The 17,764-nt window shown below is 46.7% G+C and overlaps 1 protein-coding gene across 3 annotated transcripts in view; it reads left to right on the top strand.

Moving 5' to 3' along the window:
* Positions 1-15,473, top strand: part of XPO7 (exportin 7) — an 86,853-nt gene extending 71,380 nt beyond the window's left edge. For 2 of the 3 annotated variants that reach the window (XM_061552929.1, XM_061552930.1), the window contains exons 26-28: positions 7,227-7,355; positions 8,165-8,292; positions 9,950-15,473. In XM_061552929.1, the coding sequence (XP_061408913.1) occupies positions 7,227-7,355; positions 8,165-8,292; positions 9,950-10,046 (354 nt within the window). In that variant the 3' untranslated portion in view covers positions 10,047-15,473. The remainder of the gene's footprint in view (positions 1-7,226; positions 7,356-8,164; positions 8,293-9,949) is intronic. The other variant, XM_061552931.1, reaches the window with a different exon arrangement.
* Positions 15,474-17,764: the final 2,291 nt, after the last annotated feature.

The following is a 17,764-nucleotide window of genomic DNA, read 5'->3' as shown; positions in this document are numbered from 1 at the left end:
GCTTCCTTACAAACGGCTTCATGCTTAATCGCTGTACCCTGTCAACACAAGAAGTCCTCCTGATGTCACCATTTGCCGCTTTGATGAAGTTCAATAGAAGCGAGGCTGTAAAGGTGAGGCAGAAAACTATGTTAATACCGCTTGTCCTTTACAATGTGTCATGCTTGCTGTCTCTTTCTTTTGTTACTTTGTTAAAGGTGTTGGTTATCTTTGTAAGCAATCAATTTGTGTCATACTCTGTAAATAACCTGATCACCGTCGTTTGTACCAAACAGAAAGAAATTGTCAGGAAAAGGATATCTCAAGAAGTGAATTGTTGTCACAGATGAGTATCTTACAGTGAAAAGAATTCTCAGGCACTTGTGGTTTTTTTGAACAGTTGGAAATGCCATTGATAGCTTGCCCTCGCAGTTATTTACAAGGAATGGCAACTTGCGTCCCAGCCTGGAGCCAGGTGACAGGTCAACGCAGCGCCAACCCGCCATAAAACAAACAGAAACACGGCGGCAAGCCCTGGATTGCGCTCGCGTTCCCTCCGGCAAAGCGCCTCGCCATCCGTCAGATGGGCACGTCTTACCTGTGAGCCCACGCGCTGACAGTTTCCCCCAGCAACGGAGGTCACGACCCCTTTACGGCTTGTGGCCTAGAGGTTAAACTGCGCCGACGTCGCACTGTACGTTGCATACCCGCAGCGGCGTCGACGGTAGCGGCGACGATGGCGCTTGTTAATATATCATCATCGCTCACACGCCTGGCGCTAGCCCTTGGTAATGTGGCCGAGGCAAAGCAGCGCCTCCTAGCTCTCCACCCAACCAAATCGCCACGGCCGGTGCGTCAACCCCGCCAGCATGCGTTCGTTAAGGAGGAGGGGGGGGGGTCAGCGCCGGTGATTTTAACAATTGCACGGGGTAGTTTTATTCGCACGTAGTAAATTTATAGACACGCGCCGACCTGCCGTTGGGTTTTAATGGCCATCACCTGTGCGCTTGAGTTTGTCCCCCGCAGTGTTTTTATCAGGGGACGTGATCAGATCGGATCCAGTGAGCCCTCAGCTCAGAATAAAGCACGCTAAACGCAAGCCCACCCAGCTGCTATTTTATTGCGGGTTTTTCAGTTGCTATAAACAGATACGTCTTAGTTGCTATAAACAAATGCCTTACGTTTACAGTACAACGATGTTGGCATTCTTTCCTTGCGTTGGTGAATAACGATATCGAAAAAATATAATGAACTCTTAACTGGTAAGTAACTGAACAATGCATCACGATAAATAGGAGGTCCAATTGACAGTGGAGCCTGTTTAAACCAGATCAATTACTTTTATCATCTCTGTTTTTCATAAAGGAATTAGGTAAGCAGTACTAATGCCCGCGCGGCTCCACGTCTGAACGGTAGCCCATCTTCTGAAAGCTGCTTCCTTTCCACGCGCGCACAGAGCCTCTCCGTCTGGCCGATATGACTCGTTTCGCTCCTTACGGTAACATTTCGGGAAGGTGAATTACTTTTAAATGTCCCTCAAAGAGTATCAGATGTATAGACAAGTTGGCCATCGAATTACTGGGGCCCCTTCTTTAATGGTTTGTTGTGCTGGCATTAATGCTTGTTTCCTGTCCAATAACGTGGCTGAGTAATGGCTTCGTTCCCTGTGGCTGTCAGCACTGGAGCCTGCCTTGTCTGGGGACGGAGACAGCACCTCCTCTTTGACGCTGCCCCCCTCCCTCCCCTCTTCTCCCTCGTCCCCCCCACCCGACACGTCCCAGCGATCTCCCCACTGCGCAGCTCCCATCACCCCCCCCCCGCCGCCCCCTCCCTAATCCTGTTCCTCTTTCCCCACCAGAAACCACCCCCACCTCCACCCTCCTCGCCCTCCCCTTTTGCCGTGCACCCTTTTGCGATAATGATAACTTATTGATGAAGTCGGACTGGTTTTGCAGACTTTCACATTGAGGGAACGTGTGGGGGCGCCAGGTGAAGCGGCCGTCACACGCCGAGTGCAACGACAAAAAAAACAGCAGAAGCGAGGAATCCAGCGCGCTGGAATCGGATACATGTTACAGGCGTGTGTGTGTGTGCCGGCGCACCGTGGAATGTGTGAGAAAGACGGCGGCCCTGGCACCCAGCTTGCCTTTTGGGGGGCTGCTTACTGTAAGTGAGGCAAATGAGGCGCGTAATGGTCGGTTTTGTCGGCGTTATTAAGCCGATGAACAGGGGGAGGGCACGGGATTATTGCCACGTCTTCGCGTCTTCGCCACTCCCCACGGCGCGCATTGGCAAATAACGTTGGGCGAGCCTTTGTTGCGGAATTGAAAGTGGTCCGTGCGCTCACGTGAGGCACCGATATTTGCGACTCGATTGTAAAAAAGCAGAATAAAGAAATGTCTTGCCTTCTGCACCATGTTTCCAAACCGCGATATATAATCAAACTTGGAATGAGCCATTTAGTGTTCATGAGCTGCATTATACCTATGTTCTTTAAGGAATATGGAATTTGCAATGAAAAAAAAGGGACTGCTTATCAGAAAAGTCCCTAGGGGGGCAGCACTTTGATGTGATGAGTACCAAGCCACTCCTACGCCACACGTGTTCCAGGGCCTGTCCGTGTATGCCTTGGGCTTCCATCACAGTGTAATGTACCTATACGTGGCTTACAAGTCACAAGAATAATTCGAAAAACTCTCTTTTGGCCCATTTCCCGGGAGAGGAGGGAGGTGGGGGTGGTGTTGGGAGGGGGGTTTTCGTTCTGCTAGAATGAGAAAAGAAATTCACCGCCCAAGATCGTTATCTGCAGCTCCGCCGTCTCTGGATCCGCTGGGGCGGCAGCTGCTGCCAGGTTCGGCGGGCCGATCAAAGTGCCGCGTCCTCAGACCTGGGTGCCTCTGATTAAACCACGGGACAGGTTGCATTTGACCTATCCGTCTCCCCGTACTGTGATGCACGGCAGCGGCGTTTGAGATAGCGAACCATTAGGGCTACCCGGGATTATCAAATATTCGAAGGGGAGGGTGCGAGGAAGAAGCCTTCCTCAACGTCACTGCCAGACAGGCGTAGGGCCGACTTGCCTTGCCATTTTAGAACTGGCGGCAGTTTTTTGTTGTTTTAAGTTGATTTAATTTTTCCCCTGCTTATCCTCTAGAGGGTAAACTATCGCTGAAGGGAGATATGGCGGGATTTTCAGCAGAGGAGTTGTTGCAACAAATCAACGGGTCTTTGTATGCGAGCAGAGCGTGATTTACCTGGTCATGACACCTGGCTTGCGCCTTTGTGCGTCTGCCGCTGCTTGTTTGCCGTCGTTGCGCGAGCTTGTCGGGACCGCCGCCTGACCCGGTTGCGACACCGCAGGTCTGCCCGCGTTTGCGTGACAGAGGCGGTGTCATCTCCCCCCCCCCTTCCCATAGTTGCGGCGACCGCATGCGCCGCTGGGAAGGAATCGGCAAATGAAAAACGCTGGTGCCTTACCACGCAGCCTAATGGAGACGCCAAGAGAGACAGTTTATGAAGTATCGCCGCACTTTGGTTGTAGCGTGCACAAAACGACATGTTAAAATGTACAGCACTATAAAACTAGATCATTATTATTTTAAAGACAAACGTCCCCCGTACAGCCTTATCAGACTGTTGCGACAAGTGCTGTTAGCGAGCACCTTCGATACATGCACACACACACACGGCATATAATTACTTATGACTTATACCAGCTGCAGGCTTGCCTGCCAACCTATAGTGAAGATAAGCGTCAGTGTTTCCAGGGTTCGACTGCTGATAAAATTACTCCCTCCCGTGAACCGTGCAGCGGTTTACAATTAACGTGCAATTGCGCATGTGATGTGTTCTGGCCAAAGAGGTATATTACAGCAGGGAATGGTATTTTGAAAGGTAATGCAAATGATGAAGTCCGCGTGTGTATTACTCTGCACAATCTGTTAGCGGCTTGTGTTCAACACATTTTACCTGCTCTTTGGTATGCGGGCACTTAGGCCACGTGGAGCCTGGGCAAATAATTTTTCTTCAGCATTCACCCCACAAAGAGCGGCAGCACCTAGGGGACAGTGTGAGCGTGAAGAGACAGAGTCGCTGTGAGTGAGGAAAGCCAGAGGTGATACGTACAGCCAGGGTCCCCGCGTGGCGGCGAGCCAGCTAGCAGGAACTTGGGAGAGCAAGGAGGAGGTTTGGAGATGGAGGAAGGGGAGGGGCTGGCAGCAAAAGAGACAGGCCGAGGAGACTCCTCACCCTAAATGTGTCTGACCTTTGATCCCTGGGGCAGTGGCAGCTGGCCTTCGTCAGAGCTCCTTCCTCGTCATCACCGTCACGGGACTGCCACCCCCCCCCCCCTAAGATGAGCGGGAGCCCTCGCAAGCGCCCCCCACCCCAGTTCCCCGGCCATCCACCCCCTCCAAAAGCGCGGTTCCCAGAAAGAGACGGATAGCTGCGTCTTGTTGATGGTAAAGAGGGCGGCCGTGAACCGCTGTGTCGGAATGCTGGAGTTCACTTGCCTGGCGCCACGCTGCCTGCCTCCCAGCAGGCCCGCACCCCGTTTCACCCACACCAGCACCGGCAAGGCTCGCTCGCGCCCCTGCACCGCTAAATTATTTATTTGTTTCTTCCTCTCGTTTGTTTTGTGCGGTTTCTTTACGCTTATTACCGCCGAGTCGGATCGCAGTCCAAACGCGACACCCCCCGTGCACATTGGCCTCGCTGCAGGTTAAACGAGTAATGTAGACACGCAGCGGCAGCGGCATTTGTTTGACGTTACTGATAACCACACTTACAATTTGACCTGGGTCAGTGCTCCGCCGACTGTAGCCGCATCGTTAACGAGCGAAGGGCTGCATTTGTCCCGCTTGTGAGAGAAAAGTTGAGGTTTGTTTCTTATATTGGGAACCACACCCATCTGATTGCATGACAGGTGTCAAGTGAGTTGTCATTGTGGAGCATTTAACATTCCGTTCCCGCACTGCGCACCCCTTGCACATTGTCAACTTGTCGTTGGCAGATTCAGAAAAACATCCTCCCTTGCGAATCTTCAATTCCAGTGGATTTTGTTGCAGGTGGGGGTGTGTGTTATTTCTTACATATTTATCTCATTGTCTGTCCTTATTTAAGGACTGGGTGGCTGTTATGCCACAAGTTGACAAAACGCTCCTTAAGCCTGGCTGATGACTTCTGTCTGGTGCCCATCTGCAAAACTGGTTCTGCCAAGACGGAGAGATTGATCGGGACGAGATGGGGCTCCGCCAACACGTGAATCGCACACCGTGGGGTTTTTTATTTCTCTCTACTTGACAATTTTTGGGGGCTTCGTTGACAGTAGCCACTTCGCCGCCAGTAACTCAGAGGGCGAGTAAAGTTCACGCTCATCAGAGCCCCACCAGGAGCGCGCGTGCACACGTGCGTGCAAGCGGCGCTCATGTCGCCGACTGACGGGATCCATGCGGACGTTGCTCCTCGACACGCAGGTAGAGGAGGGAGAGTTTGAGAGGCGCACTCGGCTGCGTTTGGGGCGGTCGCGCCCTCCACTCTTGTCGGATCACTGCGCTGACTCGACGTGTGCTTTGTTCATTATTCGTATACTTTGCACACGTTTGTTCGGGGAAGGCGCCAGTGTCATTTGTTGCAGTTGCACCACTGTGTCCCTGATTCGGCCACTCGGTAGATCCTCCTCCGCAGACTGATTAGTCCCCCGTGTGTGGGATCTGTTGAGCCACGCTCGTGCCTATCGCACGCATGTGCCTGTCTCTTTATGCTCGTTTTCGTCCTTTGATTCAGTCAGTTTGTGCATGTTGTTTTGTGTTTGGTTTGAGGGCTAAAATAACGAGCGACATTTTCCAAGTGGCACTTTCTTCCACTGAACCTCGTACAAATGTACCCTCAACATATTTTTTTGTTTCATATTTCGCATCTCTTAAACTTTCTTGCTCGTTTTAAGAATGAAAATGTTTGGATGTATCCAGGTGGCCCACTTTAGTCTGTTGTCAGAGCATTTGTTTGGAAGGTGTGGCCTTTTCCACAGGAAAGCTGCGGTAGTGATGCATTAGGGCACCGTGTGCTTATGTATGTTGAACTTCTCTCACACCTTACATAGCCAACCGTGCTAATCGCAGGTGTGAAGGGGAAAGGACAGCAAACTAAACCCAAACAAAAGTTTAGTTTTCAACCTAGATTTAAAAGTGCATAGCTGGAGTGGTTTCCTGGTATCGGAAGGAAGCGTTGTCCAACACCGCCGCAGAAGCGCGGATCTTAAAGCACACGATGCAGTGACCGTATTTGTTCGATGGCTCGCCAAAAGCCGCTGCGAGCATGATCGAAGTTGACTTGTTTGTGAACATGATGTTAAACTGACGTGGACTCAACTGCCGGCTTGCGAATAAGGCGTTTTGGTATTCAATTATTAAGTCGGCTCTTAAATTACAAGTTCCAAAAATCATGTGTATAGTTCAAAATACGGTATATATAAAACAAAGCAAATGACACATTTATTTTTCTGTTTATTTTATTGATAAGTTGCCATGTTAGTAAATGCAATAAGTTTCTTCACACAAAAATAACAGTTTCGGTCATCAGCCCCAGTTTTCATCCGGATGGTTATTTTATATTTTATTGTTGCACGCAGAATTGTCTATACTAATGCATTGCCCACAAATCTCTACTCTGGCACATAATGCATATTTGCAAGTGTCAAATATGTTACTTAACGTGCAAGTTCATATTGAAACTATGTTCAGTCAAACATAAATATACAATATGTTGGGGTATAATGCATGTACGGTAAATATTCTTGATGTTTCCTAAAAGCTGAAACATGAGATGAAAGCTCTCAGTCAGGAAGCAGCAGTGGATTTGTTTAAACGTGTTATGGTCATATATTAAGCATTAATAATGTCATCATTAATACTTGATTATGCTTCAACAGTGCACAAACCGGTTGCTACATGTACATGCGAAATACTTGAAACCACTCGGCAGTATAATTTAACATTTACAATTCATAAACTCTCTCCTTGAACCTGTTTTTAATTGATTGCATTTTTTTTCGCGGGTTTACGAGAATGACCCTTCCGGAGGGCCTTGGTTTTTGAAGCAGAACAATTGTTAACATACGATTGATTTGCTTTGTATCGATTGTCATGTGTGTGTGTATCGATGTGATGAAGTTTCCACGCACTTCTCTCAGTCAGAAGGGTTCTTCGCAAAAGCTCCGCTTGCAGAGGAAGTGCTCATTTGAATGATAGGACCGCGCGTCTGCCTTTTCCACGTCGCAGATGCTCTCCACGGTGCTGAACATCATCATGTTCGAGGACTGCAGGAACCAATGGTCCATGTCCCGCCCGCTACTCGGCCTCATTCTCCTCAACGAGAAGGTAAGCAAGGGGGTGGCAGCGCTGCGGGAGATTTCACCGGACCTTCTTCCGACGCAGCAAATGAGTAATACTGAGAAAATGGCTTTGGTTCGTGCGGCATTTTAAGTTCATGGGAAAATAATTGCATTCCAGAAATTGCAAAACATAAGGAATGGTAGGTTTCTAGATAGATAGATATTTTGACCACGTATAAGGGATTCCTCACCATGGATAACTTCAGAAGTAAGTGATTGCTCACCGTTCATCAGCCCACAGCATGCTTAAAGTATGTTCTTACAGCCCCCTACGATGGACAATGCATCGGGGGCGGTAGGGGGGCTTACTCCAGCAGTGGATTACCATAGGACTCTGTAAAAAAATTAAACCGTAAAAACAAAGTTTTTCACTATAAATCCTTTATATGCGTGGTGGCTAGAGTCCTTTCGTCCTCTGGCTTGAGATGGCTGCCACCTATGGGTCAGATGATTGCCTGCCACCATTAAGCAATTGGTAATTAAATATAAAAAAAAAATCCTAAAAAGTGTAACATTTTGGAAAAAAAAATTCTCGAAAATAAATTGTCACACACAACGAGTCTGTGTGCAAAATGTCAGCTCGATTGGATCACGGGAAGTGGGTTAAAAAACGACCGAAAGATTTGCACGGTCGTAAGCGCAAGCAAGAAAGCAAGCAAGCAAGTGAACTTAATATAAAGGATTTAAAAATAAGGCTGCACTGAGGATTGGAGTTTCGATTTCGAGGGGAGATCTGCAGCAAAACTTAGTACCCCCCCCCTCCCCCCTGGTGCGATGCTGTCTTGGCGTGTGCAGTATTTTACGGAGCTGCGTAACAACATCGTGAGCAGCCAGGCCCCGGAGAAGCAACAGGCCATGCACCTGTGCTTTGAGAACCTCATGGAGGCCATCGAACGAAACCTGCTCACCAAGAACCGTGACAGGTGAGGGCCTCTGACCCAGCACGTTCTCCTCAACACTGGCAATGTTTAGCCCTGGCTGGGAATCGAACTCAGGTGACCCAAGTTCATATATGGCCTGCGTGCGCACGATTACGCAATCGGGTTATGGTTCGTGGACAAATAATATTTTTTTTTTTAATTACCACGTTTAAACATTTCCTTCACTGTGGCGACGCACCTCCGATTGGCACGGTTGGCTACGTACGGTGCGAAAGAAGTTCAACATACATACGTGCGACCGATGGCGTGAACACGGCATCCTGCACGAACGGAGAGCCGTGTGGGTTAGGGCGATAGCGCACACTAGGGGCGTTGTTTTTCATATTCAGATTAATTGGGAAAAATCCAATAGGAAATTTCAGATAATTCGTAAATATAATTGTCTTCGATTGATCTGAAAATTTGCCATCACTGCAAGGTGACTTCGCGTCCGAAAAGTTGCTTTTCGTGCATCGTGTGATTTTACTTTGTTAGCACAACGACGTGTAAAATTATACAAATTTGTTACATATTACAAGTTACATTTTACCATTTGATATGCGTCCCGACCATGCATGTGTCTTTTGACATTAATACAGCACGTTATCCTGCTGAGCCCATGTTTGCGTGGATTATGGTCCCATAATGCACGAGCAAGTCCATATCTCTCCAGTTTCATGGTCTCAGCTCTGACAGTTCATATAAATGTAAAACCCAAGACTTGTCTGTATTTAATTCAGAAGTGCTACAACATTTTAAAGAATATTTGTGCACAAGGAGTCAAACAATGCATTCATTCATCGATTATTAGATACATGCATAAAGTTGTCTCTTTAAGAATCAGATGTTTTTATAATTCTTCCATGTTGTATGTAATGAGTTCACATCATCCTTACCAGCTATTAAGAGGCACACTGCCATGCACAGAAATGTTAAAGATAGAATCAATTTTCGATTCGAATCATGAATCCCAATTGTTAGAATTTATTCAATCGCTGAGGAAGGTGAATTCTTCCACCGAGACATTGTACAGTAGTTGGTAAATGTAACAGTATTCGCCATATTTACATATGTATTGATGTATGTTGAACTTCTTTCACACCATACGTAGCTAACTGTGCTAATCGGAGGTGCCGAGGAAGGACAACAAACTAAACCCAAAAAGCAGTTGTAAAGAAATTAGTTTCCTATCTAAAAGACTTTTCTGATGACTTGCAATCTTATATCCACTCCCAAAACGACTTGATTACCCCTTACTTTACCTGGACACTTGTATGCACACGGAGTTTCGATTTAAAGCTTTCGTGACTGCAGGGATTCATCTTCTTGGTTCTTTCGGTAAAGTCACGTAGAATGGAAATAATAAAATAATAAAATTAAAACATAATAAAATGATTCTCACGACGTTTCAGCCACAACGCAAGCAGCCTTCCTCAGGTGAAGAACAGGTCTGTTGAGAAGACAGAGTCTGAATGTGACGGCTGCTTGCATTGTGGCCGAAACGTCGTGAGAATTATTTTATAATGTTTTATTTTTGTTATTTTATTATTTCCATTCTATGTGACTTTACCGAAAGAACCAAGAAGATGCACACGGAGTGTTTGAAAGATACGGGGTGAAACGAATCTAAAGATAACAGCTGCTGTCCTTGTGTCCCCAGGTTCACGCAGAACCTGGCCATCTTCAGGAGAGATGTCAACGACTCGCTCAAATCTATGTCACCGTTTGCAGCCAACAGTGTGGACATGATGAGCTGAGGTCATCTGCCTACAAGGGTGACTGACTGTCACGGGTTTTGGGTTTGGGGGCAAGGGCGGAAGTGGGAGGGAGGAGGGTGTTAGGGGAATCTTTTTTCAGCCTCTTGGCCTGGTTTGAGCTCAGGGGTCCGCCGTTCAGCGAGCAAGTCAAAGCTTCCAGAGTTCGTCACCTGCCCCCCCCTGACAAACAATACAGAAAGCCTAGTTGTAAAGGACACTAAAAATAAATGATGAAAACAACTTTAAGCGATCCTGGTAATCTCATGAGTTCTAGTGCATCGGTTGCCCCCCCCCCCCACCTTTGCATTGATTGGCAAGCCTTTGATGCTGGACCAAAGTGGAGTGGTTTTTGTTTTTATTTTGTGAGCATCTTGGTCTCGTTCTGAGTGATGACAACGTCAGCGTCTCTTGGCTCAGTTGGTCCTGTCCGATCGTCCAGAGTCTCGGATGTGTAATTTTTACCAAACAGCGTGTGGTGGCTTGTGAAACCCCATTTTGCTGGCCACTCCGTGCACATGTGATGGAATTGAGTCGGGGAAAAACAGGCTCGTGTCAGTCATTTTAAAACTACATTTATTTCAAGGTCTATCAGTGTTTTGTCATAGCTTACATAGTGGACCCATGTGCTCGTGGAGAAGAAATGAGCAACCCACCCGCTTGCCATCCGGGCGAAGTCTGCTTGGCTGAGAAGTTGACTGTTGTTTTTAACGATCTCAGCATGAATTAAAAACTAAAGGAAGGCGACAGTCTAGCAAAAAGCGACAATCGACAATGCGAACATTTTACTGGAGGAAACCATGCCGAACAGATTTGCTATGTCAGTGTTTTCTTTACTCTCTTTGTCTTTTTCACTGCCGCATTATGCACATTGCACGCCCCCTAATAAAGCTCCGCGGTGATACTCGACTTTTTAAAAAAAATCAGACGGTAAATACACTTATCAATTGCTATCAACAGCATTCACGAACAAAACAAAAAAACGCTCAGTTTAGAAGTTGCGGCGACTTGATATATTTTCTTTTGGTACGATTCCGGGTGCCGTGCCTGCCAAACCAGCGGCTCAAGAGATTTGGAAACAAAACGATGCGATATCTCGTGCGCGCCAAGTGTCCCGTCTCCCCCCGTGGACGCGTTCACAGCATGCGCTGTATAGGGGAGAGCCTTGTTTTGGCAAGGCACCCACATGGAGCACACGACGCTGGGTCATTAGGTGCGGACGCACGCAGCCCACTTGTTTTCGCATTCTCCGAATCATTCCCGAAATCTCAGAGAAGTGCAACTTTAGTTTTGCCCATGTGTTCCAAGCGGACAAGTTGGCCTAATTAAGTCAGCGGGCAGCATAATATGTTCACGCGAGCCCCCTCTGAATGAGTTCTCATGTACGCGCTTGAGTGTGTGTGTGTGTGTACCTACTGGGAGAGCGGTAGTGTAGTGGTTAGCGCCGCTATGCTACGAACCTGGCGACCCGAGTTAGATTCCCGCTCACGGCCAACACCAGTGACGATTATCTGAACCGGTCTTGGGCCTCCACTAGGTCGAGTCAGCCTCAAATGAGTACCTGGTGCGGTGTGTAAACATCGACCACTGGGAAGACAAAGACGGTCGGGCGTGGTCCTGGCCATCCACCGTCTCATGGTGCTGTGCCGGCCTTCATAGGTGCTCGCTAACAGCACTTGCCCCTGCAGTCTGTAAGGGCTACACAGGGGATCTTTGTCTTTGTACCCTCTACCTGCCGTGTCGACACCCCCAGTTTAGTGAGTGCAGCCTCTGTTTTATCTTTTGAGAGGTACATTAACAAGTTTATAAAGCACATTTATTTTCAAGATAACCAATGCTGACTTCATTGGAACACCTTACAAGCCATCTGTAATAGTTTTATTGTCACATCTGCACAGTGAACTTAATATTTCACTTTTTATCCTCTTAATCTGCCTACTCTCAACAAAAGGCTGTGTCCTGGGCAATGAGGTTTTGGTGGGTTTATCTAGATTTTCCAGGACATTCCTCATTTGAGAAATACAAGATGCTCCACTCCATGAACACCTGATCTGGAACCACACTTATGCTCGAGAATACATCTATACGAATTAAAATAAGTGGAAAATGTGTGCTCACCAAATGGCTATTGGCTGGCGTAACAGATGAATGGGTGAGTCAATAAGCCTGACAATACAAACACCGACATGGATTTCAGCTGCGAGCAGTCTCTTCCCAAAATTAAACTCAAACTTCGAGGGTTGTTGCTGGCTGATGGAGTGCAACTTTGTCTTACAAACCTTAATCAAGTGGGGAGCACGTCTGCCAAACGAACAGCTTTAACGCACAAACACAAGCCTTCAGCCTCATGGGAAAGGTTCAACGTTAGCTCCATTACCATCGCCCAGCATAATGTGGTTTGTGATGTTTTGAATGGGATAATGTAATTGTAGTTATTTCTTATTCAATCCACTGCCGGATGAAGGCGTCCCCATGCCGCGTCTTTTATGGGCATTGGTTGAGCATATTTCACCGTGCTAAGGATCGGTGCTGATTGGTCAATTGACGGGAGAGGGTCCGGGACCCGTTCCGATGTCCACTGGCCACTCGCGGTTAGCCTGGGGCAGGAGTCAACTCAGGTCGCCAGGTTCCTGGAGCCGTGCCCGAGCTTTTCGCTGCCACCTCTACGCCGTTTTAGTACGACGACGACATGCTAAGGATACAGAACACTTGGCGCTGGGGTTTTGTATTTTTTTTTTAAAAGTGGACAAACTTCTGTGAATGGAATGACGTCTTCAAGTCGCACAGACGCGACGCAGCTTCGGAGGCCGCACGGCTGTCCTGCTGGACAGCGTAGAGCCCCTCGGTGGGCGTTTGATTTCACAGTTTGATGTGTCTTTAACACTGACAGGATTATTAGATAAGCAGTGGGGACCTATCTCCCCCTTTTGTTGTTGGGCCCCATAGAATCAACATCGGATAGGGATCTTACAAAAGCAATTGTCGCAGAGTCTCCATCCGGGTCACATTTGTTTTGGCTGGCCTTTCGCGATAATGTGAGATAGCAACGGCGTTTGTGGGAGATGTGCTGCTGCACATAAACTTTATTTCGCCGACTTACGTTTGGATTTGAAGTGCAGTATGATCTTTTGTGACTATCCAAAACTGATAAACTGAGAATTTTGGCAAAGTAATGTATTATATGAATGAAAAAAAAGTGTTAAACAAATTTAAGATGTATATATCTACACCTTCAAGTAAACTATTCAAATTTTTAATTATAGGTTTCTTAAGAGATCCAGTTGCAGAGGTATGCTCTCTCAGTGGTGCATAACGTACTACCACTCATCGGGTAGCAGTTTACAGTTATAAGATAATTTAGCGCGGACGTTAGGACTCTAAATTTACTTGTTATTGTATTATTATGCAGGCTGTTACACCTCGTTTAAAGATGGTTCGCTTAATCTGGATAATTGTTGCATTCTCAGCGTAAAGAGATTGATCCGTGTACCAATGAGCGCATCATCTGCTCGCTTCACGTTCGGGGCCTTGGCATTTTGGGTGACATCCGTCATTTTGATGTAAACGCTATAAAGCATCGTTGATGCGAAACTCCTCCCGGCTGTAACTGAGTGCGTGTGTGTGGGCGTTCACAATGAGCCGCTACCACCAGTTGAACAAAACGTACGTCGTAAAATTTTACGTGCAAAACAGCAACCGTGCATATCATTCCCGTAGCCCATGTCAGCATTGCATTGTATGGAGTGTGTATGTTGAACTTCTTTTGCACCGTACGTAGCCAACCGTGATCATTGGAGGTTGCAAGGGGAAGGACAACAAACTAAACGCAAACAGCAGTTCTGGAGAAATTAGTTTTTCAATCTAGATGATTTAAAAGTGCGCAGCTCCATAGTGGCTTTCTAATATCCGAAGCAAGAGGCGTTCCAGACGGCCGCAGAAGCGCATCTGAAAACGCGCGAAGCAGTGAGCGCATTGAGTGAGACACGTCGTTCAGTGGGCTCGCTGAGCACCCCACCCGATGGAGTCGCAAACGTCAGGCTAACATTCGAGCTCTTAAAATTATACTTCCCAGAATTCAAATTGTAAAAAAAACAAAAATACTGGCAGACTAAGCCCGCTCGCATAGGTTCGATCAAGTCGCCTGTGCAAACCTCATGTGTTTTTGTCGATATTGCAATTAATTATTAACTCCGTTCATATATCGCGTCGAGTTTAGCGTTTCACACTGTTTGCTGTTATACGCTTGGGGTATGTACATGAGCTGAAACTAGGTGAAGACTTTAAAATGTCCCTCCGACGGTATTTTTATACTTATGCGATTTAGACTCGTTGGAAGTCGACACAGTAACGCTGACTTGGGAGAAATGTAAAAAATGTACATTGATGTAGCCTTTCCAGGTGTATTTGTACAAGATGATAAAAATTTGTACTCATTTCTTTTTTTTCTCGTCGCGTGCCATGTCTGCAGGTATGGGCAAGCGAGTGTGAGTGTGCAAGCGAGTGTGCAAGCGAGTGTGAGAGCGCGGGTTTGAAATGCGCGTGCGTGTGTGCGTGTGTATGTAGGTACGTCGTGTGTTTGCACGTGTGTGTGTGTGAGCATTCTTTCAAGTGTGTGTGTACGTGCGTATTTGTGACTGCAAACATGTGGGGAGCGGTGGCACTGTGGTTAGCGCGTTTCGCTACGAACCCAGCGGGTTCGATTACCCGCTCACGGCCTACACCAGTGACGAATGTATGAACCGGTCCTTGGCCTCCCCTAGGTCGACTCAGCCTCAAATGAGTACCTGGTCCGATGCATAAACATCGCCACTTGGGAGACAAAGGTGGTCGGGCGTGGTGCTGGCCACCCACCCCCTCGTGTGCCGTGCTGGCCTTCATAGGTGCTCGCTAACAGCACTTGCCCCAACAGTCTGTTAAGGCTATACGGGGGATCTTTGTCTTTGTTTGCGACTGCGCGATGAATGAGAGTGGGCATGCTTGCATGCGTACGTGTGGAAGCAGGCGCGTGTGTCCGATCAGTTGTGTGTGCAGCAGACGGCAAACAACCATAGGAAACAGTAACACGGTATAGTTTGGTACAATCCTGCAAGAACCAAATTGCATTTTTTTTTATATTTGTGTTTACAGAATTTGATGTTTTGCTTTAACAATGTATTGTCCCACTGTTGTATTGAGCCACCGACCTGTTAAAGCTAACTTGGAAACCTTGTGTAATTACCATAGAAATTATATTTCTATGAGGCCATATTCCCATTTACCATTTTTTGTTTATTTGGAAACTTGTTACTGGAGTAAACACATTAGATAGAATTTGAGACAAACTGCTTACCAGAATGCTGATCCTTTATTGTTAGCAGTGACATAGTGGAGTGATGTCCTGATTGTGTGTTCAAGAATGAGGCATTTAATAAAGAACTGAAAAAAATAACGTGTCCAGTTGATTTAATCGTGAAGTGAAATCCTTGACTTTCTGCTCATGTTTGTGGCCAGTTTTCGCGAGTCATCCAAGGATGCATCGATTCGCCAATTACTATGCACACAATGTATCGATTGCGTTGTTCGTGTAAGTATCGATTACTGCTCTGACGATCTGTGCGCATGAAATGCTCATGCGGCAACCACAACTATTCAAACAGTGAAATATTCGACAATACATCAAGATGGTAAATACGATACAAAATGAAAAATAATGTCATTTTGTTTTACCGGAAAAGCGTCTCTTGAGTCTGAAGGCTTCGACGCGGATCCAGCATCTGGATTTTTGGACAATTCCTGAAATTGAGTGGCGTCGTTAATCTTCAATGGTTCTTTCGGTAAAGTCACGTAGAAGGAAAATAATACAAATAAAACATAATAAAATAATTCTCACGACGTTTCGGCCACAACGCAAGCAGCCGTCCTCAGGTGAGGACGGCCGAAACGTCGTGAGAATTATTTTATGTTTTATTTATATTATTTTATTATTTTCCTTCTACGTGACGTTACCGAAAGAACCAAGAAGATGAATCCCTGCAGTCACGAAAACTTTAAATCGAAATGGCGTCGTTAAGTCGCCTGCTTGGCCCTGTCCCGTTGGCCTCTCTCCCCCGTCGCACTTCGCTGCCCCAAATGCTCTTTTCCTGCTTGCGTAAGGTTTTCGTATGTACGCTGAAATTCTTTCGCACCGTACATAGTCAACCGTTCTAATCGTAGGTGCCAATAATAATAATCGCCTACATAAGCCGCATGAGACTAATCGGTATTGTTATGTACAAGACAATGTGACCCCGTGGGTCAAAGTTCAACGCTAAATGCTGGCAAAATATTACTCGGGAACGTTTCAGTCTCTTGAACATAACAGGTCCGTCGAGTCGTAATCCACGTGCCCTGTCTAAAATCCCACGATAGGTCAAGTCAAGCATATTGAGTCTCATCAGCTGAACTGGCACGCAAAGTGTGTCTCTTAAGCTGGAGCTCCAGTTTCAAAGATGCCCTTCAAAATGAAAAAACAATTGCTACAATAATATAGAGCACCTGCACAGCGTATATATATAGCGAATGTTTAAATGTCACCATTTAAAAAATCATTCCATGTTTTTTCATGCTTGCATCTGCAGAGTGCATCAGGATACGATACACAGGTCACTCGCTTCTTTAGAAGCTTTTGGAAATGTTCAGCCTAAACAAGATTTTTCTTTTAAACTTATCCGGTAATGTGACGGCGACAGACCTGCACAAGTCCACTTAATCCGTTAAATCGACAGCAAAGGCACTGCAGACTTCTAGAAAATGACAAAAATTCTGCTTAAAAGCCACATCACCTTTGTCTCCCAAAAGTCTAGTTTCTTCAATTGGACCACCTCCGTCCACTCAGCACGATCCTGTAACTGGGTACAACCACAGTCGATGAGCAGGTCGTGTGTGGTGGGATAAAGCGTGAGTACTCTCACCTCTTCCCAGATGTCTCGCCGGCGTGGAAGAGGAGGCCAAATACTCTCTGGAGCGCCTTCCCCGGTGAAAGCCTTTCTGCAAACAGTGTCTGTGAGCGAGCAGTTGCAGGGCTGCACCTCTCTACCCTGTTACTGGGCATCTGTGAAGAAAGAGCTTGAGAGCACATCGGATTCTTCCAGTGTAATACAGATTCTGATTCTGTTCAGCATGCTGCGATTTTTTGCGATTTGAAAAGGCCTGTTACTTATTGTAATTGTTTTATTTTGTATTATTATAACTTTATTTATTTAACTTAATTGTTCCATGTTTGATTGTTCTATTCCAATTAAAATTTTTAATAAATACATGTTGGAGGCAATTAATCTTTTAAGTTCTCATCCTTGCATTAGAATATATAGAGCAGTTCATATGTGGTAATGCTTCATCACATGTTTTAAATCTATTACACCGTGAATATTGAACTGAAGCTTGACTTCAAATTTTTTATCGCAAATAAAATCGCAATATCTGCCAGAAAAATCGCAATTAGATATTTCCCCAAAATAGTTCAGCCCTAAGTGGGGGGGGGAGGGGGGACACGTACCCGGGCCCTGCAGGCAGCCCGCAGACGTCTCCACCCAGCCCGCGTTGGCAACCCCCTGCTGGAGTGAGGGCATCCCCATGCACGCCTGCAGGCCGTACGGGATGTTTGACCGGACATACTTCACCGCGCGAGTCAATGCGGTTTGGTGAAAGTGGTTGTTGGGTGGCGGCGGTGGGGGAGAGGAGGGGGGAGCGCTGTACTGCCCTCA

This window comes from Lethenteron reissneri, chromosome 17 (assembly GCF_015708825.2).
Source record: "Lethenteron reissneri isolate LAM-NWPU_2019-01 chromosome 17, ASM1570882v1, whole genome shotgun sequence".
Classification (NCBI taxonomy): Eukaryota; Metazoa; Chordata; class Hyperoartia; order Petromyzontiformes; family Petromyzontidae; genus Lethenteron; species Lethenteron reissneri.
Note: the sequence above shows the minus strand (reverse complement) of the source record. Positions and strands in the feature narration are given on the sequence as shown.